Source organism: Alligator sinensis, unplaced genomic scaffold (genome assembly GCF_000455745.1).
Source record: "Alligator sinensis unplaced genomic scaffold, ASM45574v1 scaffold366_1, whole genome shotgun sequence".
Taxonomy (NCBI): domain Eukaryota; kingdom Metazoa; phylum Chordata; order Crocodylia; family Alligatoridae; genus Alligator; species Alligator sinensis.
Window position 1 is genome coordinate 4,980,919 of NW_005841851.1, and position 7,572 is coordinate 4,988,490.

General features: G+C 45.4%; 1 protein-coding gene across 21 annotated transcripts in view; it reads left to right on the forward strand.

Annotated features, from left to right (window-relative positions):
* PRDM16 (PR/SET domain 16) overlaps positions 1–7,572 on the forward strand; it is a 459,271-nt gene that overhangs the window by 419,538 nt on the left and 32,161 nt on the right. For 18 of the 21 annotated variants that reach the window (XM_025212044.1, XM_025211963.1, XM_025211999.1 and 15 more), the window contains 2 exons: positions 101–254; positions 4,607–6,017. In XM_025212044.1, coding sequence (XP_025067829.1) covers positions 101–254; positions 4,607–6,017 — 1,565 coding nt within the window. The remainder of the gene's footprint in view (positions 1–100; positions 255–4,606; positions 6,018–7,572) is intronic. The other 3 variants (XM_025212072.1, XM_025211971.1, XM_025211965.1) reach the window with 1 other exon arrangement.

A 7,572-nucleotide genomic window follows, 5' to 3' on the forward strand; every position in this document is an offset into this window, starting at 1 on the left:
TAACAAAAATAGCCAGCCTTGCCTCCCCCACCTTCTCCCTCCCTTGCTCTCAGCCACACACACCTTTGTTCCCCTCCCCTAAAGGCATTTTCTCTTTCAGGTGTTTACCGACCCCAGCAATCTCCAGCGGCACATCCGTTCCCAGCATGTTGGCGCACGAGCTCATGCCTGCCCGGACTGCGGCAAAACCTTTGCCACTTCATCTGGCCTCAAACAACACAAGCACATTCACAGTACTGTCAAACCTTTCATATGTAAGTTGTCACGGGCATCACAGAGCCCCGGCTTTCACTATAATTGCACATATCCTGAGGGGCCCCCCAGCACTGGCTGTCCCTCTGTGAGCAGCCGCTGTAATTTTATAGGTCAGAGCACAAGATGAAATTCCGCAGCAATTTTTCCCCCTTTTTTTCTCTTTTTTTGCATGCTCCCTGTTTTTTCAGTAAACATTCGTGGCAGTTTTTGACTTCCTTGACAAGTTAAAAGCTGAGTCTCTCAGCAGTCCCAGCGATGCCATTTTCTCATATCTTTTCTTTCTCTCTTCTTTTTGTGTTTTTTTTAATTTTTCACTGTGCCTGTTGGTGACATAAATAAATAGCTGACACAGTCTGAGAGAAATGTGTTTCTGAGGTGCCTCAAATCATTCAACCTTTATGAAGAATTTGGGAAAGTGGCAGAGACTCAAAGGAAGGGTTGTTTTGGGTTTTTTTTAACAAAAAGCCAATTTTTCTTCTCTGTTTACAAAGGCTTTAGTCTAGACAATACTCTACAGCCATTTAAATGGCACATTAGCCATATTGTTTGTGCTCTTCGTTTCCAAATGTGACATTTACCTTAGGAAGGCCTAAGAGTCACTATCAGGACTGGGCTTTTAGTCCATCTATATAGTGTCTTTTGCACCTTGGTAGCTGCAGAAAGATATATTTGCACTTCACCATCAACATGCAAAGAGGAGCCTTACAGGCTGCTGCTTGACACCTTACCAAAGGGATGCTCTTGCATTTAAAGCGCAGTGCCAGATACATATTCAGCTTCTGGTGATGGTGTTTCATGAGGCAAGCTGCCGAGCCCACTGCTGCTTCCCTGTCCCTACCAACATGGGAACAGAATACAAGTACAGTATAGGGTGTGAGCCTCAGTTTTGCTGTGCTCTGAGATAATCATTGTCAGTGAGGAAATGCAAAACACTCCCACTGCTCCCTTTGGTGTGATCCTTACCCCTCACACTCTTATGCCTGGCACCTGAGAGAGGGAGAGAATTGGAGTCTCAAATTTTTGTTAGCCCCGAAACAAGGCGCTGTTTCACATCGGCTTTGTGCTCTCTCCCCCATCTAATTATGGAGCTTAAGTCTTCTCCGCAGTCCAAATCAGGGTTGAAAAGAATTGGAGAGTGACTCTGCCCAGTGCACAAGTGTCAGGGTGGAGTCGATATGGACTCTGTTAACAGTGGGATAAAGCATACAAAATGTTTATGGGGCTCCGTGGGACCTGCTGGCTTTGCTTAGGGAAACATAGGGCCACAGTCCGAGGGAATGCTTTCTTTCTCTTTAATGGGAATGGTTGCAGTATTGTACTTGAGATAATGAAGCAAAATGGCTTTAATGTTTTTATAATCATAAAGTGCAGAACAGCGACAGGGGAGAGTCTACATGGAGTTCCCGAGTCACTGCTTTTCAACAAGTCTTGGGTTTTATTTGTTCGTTGGTTTGTTTTTAGGCGGTGGTTTACAATAATGAAATAATCTCCAGTATCTTTAGCAGAACAGTGATGTCTGTATTACATAAATATCAAGATGATCCAGGAACTCTTTAGGGGATAGAGAAGTGTGTGTGTATTTTATATATACTATTTTTTTTCCTTTGGAAAAACTCGCTTTTAATATTACCCTTCAACTTTCCATAAGTTTCCGTTGCATGAGATGATTATATATTGCTTATTCATTTGTGTTATACGTACTCACCAGAAGAAAAGTGGTGCTTATCCCACAAACCCAATGTTCAGCCAACACATGTTGACAAAAATTACATTCTGTTCTGATACAATTTGCTAAAGTAGATTAACTGTTTATAATAACCTCATATGTATCTTCCAAACCACAGTATAACATCTTTTGGCACTTGCTAAAGGAGACATAGTTAAAATTAGAAAGGGGTAATTTTCTGCTGGAAAGAAAAATATACAAACATCTTTTAAATAAATCCAAAAATGTGACATTTCTCCAAAAATTATTAGTAATTTGAGAGGGAGTTATAAATTCACACACATGGAAACGCTTGTGCTCACACAGGCCCATCTACGTGCTCTATTGAATACCCACATACACTCTCACAGCCCTACAGATACTGTCGCTCCCTTGCAGTCTGTTGTGCCCTACGGACATGTGATTGTACAAAGACGAACACTCGTGCTAGAGAACTAGAGTCAAACATCTGACCTAAAGCCCAAAGCCCCGAATTTGAGAGCTAAGTCTAGGTGCTCTGTCCTTACCTTGGCTGAGTTATAACAGCACTTAAAGAAGGGCAAGTACCTCACTGTTTGGAGATTGCCCTTTTGCAACCCCTCTTTTCTGGTCAGTAGGAAATACAGAGGTACAGCAGCAGCTGCTGGGACGTAGGGCTGGTTCCTGTGATTTCTGTGTTTTGCAGACCATGGCAGATCCATCTCCTCAAACTCCCATATCAATAGAGGTTGGAGTTTCCAGCAAACCTTTCTCTCTATTTAAAACAGTTTGAGACTCGTTTCCTTTTTTGCCGTTGTAAAGTAACAGGAAAAAAACCAAACCAACAAGGACATAGATGAAAATAAAGCAAAGCAGAAAACACCCAGGAAGCCTGAAAGCATGTGTATATAGCTCAAAAGAACAAGCAAAGCTTCAGATATGAATTACGGATGGATGGAGCAAATTTGGACAAAATAGTTATCAGCTGACCTTGAACTCTCTTTTGATCTTTAAGACAGTTTGGCGACCATGTTTTCCATCAGGTCTGTGCTGCAGATGCAGGTCTCAGCCGTGCCCAGGGCCAGAAGCAGAAATGCTGTAACAGCGTGAGGAAAGACAAACAGTTCTTGGGACATTCTCAGAAAGGTCCAAATCCAGAAACAGCAATACATGAGAGAGAGTCTCTCTTTGTGTGAGCATAAGATTCTTCTGAATTTTCAGGTGTTCACCTGTACTTGAAATGCCCGCGTTGCTAAATATTACTGAGCATTACTGGAAATTTCAACTCAACAGGCTGCTGCTTGCGATTTCCAGGACTGCTAGGCAGGAGTACTTTATGAACTGCCCCCTTTGGCATCTTTTGATACTCACACCGATGTAAACCCGAGAGATAACACATGGCAGCAAATGTTTAACATTTGGGTACCAATGTCCCCCAGAAAGAAAAAAAAAAGTGTTGCCTGTTGTTTTGCCACAGGACCAAGTGTCAGGGCCAGGCATGGTTCCTTGCTTAGCCACAAACATGCTGTAAAATTTCAGTCAGTTCTTCTAACCTTGATGTGCCTCAGTTTCCCTGTTTATAACCCCCTTGAGAGGAAGTATGAAAAATTACCCCTGGGCTTCAGAGAGATGTTTGATGATAAAAAGAAAAAGGAGGGGTGGGGGGGGGGTTAAACTTTTTTGACATCTGACAAGGTTTGGATTTGGTTTGATTCTAATTTCCTCAGAACCGCCTTGCCTGGCCCTTCCCTACCTGCTGAGTCCTGTGGGAAAGGTTATAGCAAGTGACATGCTGAAATCCTGGCATTAGAAGTCATTAAGGGAAAGGCTGACTGAGCATTAACTCTAGCAGAGCTAGGGAGTCCTTATTAATTTAACAAACATGAGATCTCACCTCATTCCTAGCTGAAGTTGAGCCCTGGGTTTGAAGAATATTTTTAGAACATCCCTATGGAGCGGTTACTTACTATTAATGGCATTAAAAAAAATGGTGGATTTGATTAAATGAGGCAAAGTTCTTCTCCCTTCAGCCTTGAATACTTCCTCCCATGCCAGACTACAAGGAAAGCATACTAGCTAATATAAATAGATAGTATGATTAAAGTGCATGATGATCTTTATTTAAAATTTAAAAAAAATAGAAAAATCTCTGAGCTGGAAGAGCACGTTACATCAGATTTCTGGAAATTTGCAGGGGGACAGCTGCATGTGGAGAGATTTGCTGCCATCAAGGCTTTTTCACTGATTTGCTCTTTATTATTTTGCCATAAGGTAGTCCCTGCACATCCCAGTGAAGAGCAGGGCTCCATGGTGGGTGTTGGGTGCTGTACAGACATAGTCAGAGCTAGAACTTGCCCCTAAGAGCTCACAAAACAACTATCCCGTTTTGAAAGTAAGGAAGCAAAGGGCAGAGATAGGAGGCGATTTGCCTAAAGGGATTTAGGGAGTCTGTGGCAGAACCAGGGAACTGAAGCCAAGTCACTAGAGCTCCCCATCCAGTGCCAGAACCACAAACCCACGTCTGTTTTAACTGTGTGGGGAAAAGAGGAACTTGGAGGTCAGAGGGAGGGCAGGATGGAGAAAACTGCCAAGGAAGCATGTGGAGAGCTGGGTAGGCGAAGCTATTGCATAGTAATTTCATATTGTTTTTGTTTTTGGTTTCTGTTGATGCTTTAGGTGAGGTCTGTCACAAATCCTACACACAGTTCTCCAACCTGTGCCGCCACAAACGGATGCATGCAGACTGTCGCACTCAGATCAAATGCAAGGACTGTGGGCAGATGTTCAGCACTACCTCCTCTCTCAACAAGCACCGGCGCTTCTGCGAGGGCAAGAACCATTACAACCCTGGGGGGATTTTTGCCCCTGGCCTCCCTTTAACTCCAACCTCCATGATGGACAAATCCAAGCCCTCACCCAACCTCAACCATGCCAGCCTGGGATTTAATGATTACTTTCCATCCCGACCGCACCCAGCGGGTCTTCCATTTTCACCTGCTCCCCCAGCATTTCCCACCCTCACTCCAGGATTCCCAGGGATTTTTCCACCCTCTCTGTACCCGCGGCCTCCCTTATTGCCTCCCACCTCGCTGCTCAAGAGTCCACTGAACCACACTCAAGACGCAAAACTTCCAAGCCCCTTGGGGAACCCAGCCCTGCCTCTGATTTCTGCAGTGAGCAACAGCAGCCAGCCTGTCTCAGGAGAGGAGAAATGTGAAAGCAACCTAGAAAATTCCTACCTTGACAAGCTGAAAGCCAGGAACAGTGACATGTCAGATGGCAGCGACTTTGAGGATGTCAACACCACCACAGGCACAGATCTGGAGACCACGACCGGTACTGGGTCTGACCTGGACAGCGACGCAGAGAGCGACAGGGAAAAAGTGAAGGACAAAAGCAAACAGACTGAGAGCAAGCCAGACTTTGTCGGCAGTTCTGTGTCCACGAGTTCTGTCAGCAATGCGAGTGAGATCCCCCTTTTCTATTCTCAGCACTCTTTCTTCCCTCCCCCCGAAGAGCAGCTGCTGCCTACGACAGGGGCAGCCAATGACTCTATAAAAGCCATTGCCTCCATTGCAGAGAAATACTTCGGGCCTGGCTTCATGGGAATGCAGGAGAAGAAGATGGGTTCCCTCCCATACCATTCCATGTTCCCATTTCAGTTCCTCCCCAATTTTCCCCATTCACTCTATCCTTTCACGGAGCGGACCCTCAATCACAACTTGCTGGTCAAGGCTGAACCAAAGTCACCCAGGGACCTTCACAAAATGGGCAGCAGCAGCTCAGAATCGCCCTTCGATCTCACCACAAAACCAAAAGAGATTAAGCCAATCTTGCCGCCACCCAAGGTCCTGCCAGCCCCATCTTCTGGGGAGGAACAGCCACTGGATCTAAGCATCAGCAACCGCATCCGTGCCAGCCAGAATGGAGGGAGGGAGCCCCGGAAAAACCACATATATGGGGAAAGGAAGCTAATGGGTAGTGAAGTGCTACCCAAGATTTCTCAGTCTCAGCTCCCTCAGCAGCCGTCCCTGCATTATGCTAAGCCATCGCCCTTTTTCATGGACCCCATATACAGGTATTAACATACCCTGCCTTAATTATTTCCTCCCACATGCTAACCTTAAGGAAGGCATTAGCCAGTATGTGTTGAAGACAAATTTGGAAATGGTCTTAGGGAGCAAGACCAGAATAGAAACACAGTATCCTTGATTGTGCTTGGCCTCCTTGGTGAAAGCACTTCAACGCCCTTGAGTGAAAAGGATTTTATTGGCATAATAGAAAAGCAATAGCTCCATCCCTTGGGCTTGCATCCACCTGTCCATGCCCTCACTTTACTGTTTTCATTTTTTCTCTTTTCTTTTTTTCTTTTCATTTATTCTGCTTATAGAAATAGGGGCAGCCAGGAGGGAAGAGATGCAGAAGAGGGCAAAATGGGTGGTTGTCCCAGGCTGGCATTTGCTCACTGACAGCCAAAGCCCCCCAAAGGGTACAATCCATGACAGAGTGTCCCTCACAGTAGGATGTTTCCTGATGGGGCAGCCTTGCCACAGTAAACCCACCTTTAGGGGAGGGTCTGCTTCATAGATTTTGCCTCATCGCTATAAAACTTACCTGATCTATACTCATCCTTTCACAGTGCTTGGAAAACCAGGGGTCTCTAGTACTAAATAACTGTTTTAAGCACTGCATTAGTCTTATTCTCTCACCTGTGAATCTTGAAAAGGTGCCCTCCTTGCAAGGTTCCAAGTGTTTCTGAGTTTCAGCCCAAGTGGAAATATCGGGAGGAAAGCCTTGTTTATGGTATTTCATTGGCAGCCTTGCAGCAAGATAAAAACATAAAAAATTAGCTAGACTATGACCTGAGACTCCTGAAGTACGGATTCCTATTCATGATGAAACCTGGGATCTTTATTAATGGAGGAACTTTAAACATCTTTTTCTAAAAGTAAGGGCACTGACAGAAGTGACATTTCTCATATGATCGGCTCCCTGAAAGTGCTCTACAGCCATGCCCTGACAGAAGTGCACGGCTGCAGAATACTTAAAGAGTGCCTAATCATGTGATGAATTAACCCTCATTACATGCACCGAGGTGGGGAGGCTCCAATCTACCCATCTCCTCTCCAGCACAAGCTGGGCAAACCACACAAAGAGCTCCAACCCCTCCCTTCTCTTCCTCCCATCATGCAGACAGCACCAGAGCTGGGGATGGATCGAGGAGCGGAGCTAAGGGGAAAAAAGCTGCAGACATACGGCGTCTCCTGGATTGGCTCCGAAGTGGAGCTCGATTCCCCCTCCCTCCTGAACCAACAGGGAACGTCTGTTGGGTTGCGGGGAGGCGGGGGCGGTCGTCACTGTAACTCATAGTATTTTTTGTGAAGCGCCATGAGTTACACATCAGCTCCCTAAAAGCAGCTGACAAAATATAGGCCTCAGTCAGGTTCCATATTCCCCCGCCTGCTCCCTGTTATTTTCCTGCTGTTAAAGTAGAAGATACCATAGTAACCACAGTTGTTGTTGACTGACAAAACTGTTCCTTTTTAAAGGCATCCACTGTAAGTCAGGGTCCAGGCATCAATTGGACATGTACACAATCAGAATGAGACTTGGGGTCCCCCCATTTCCTGCTG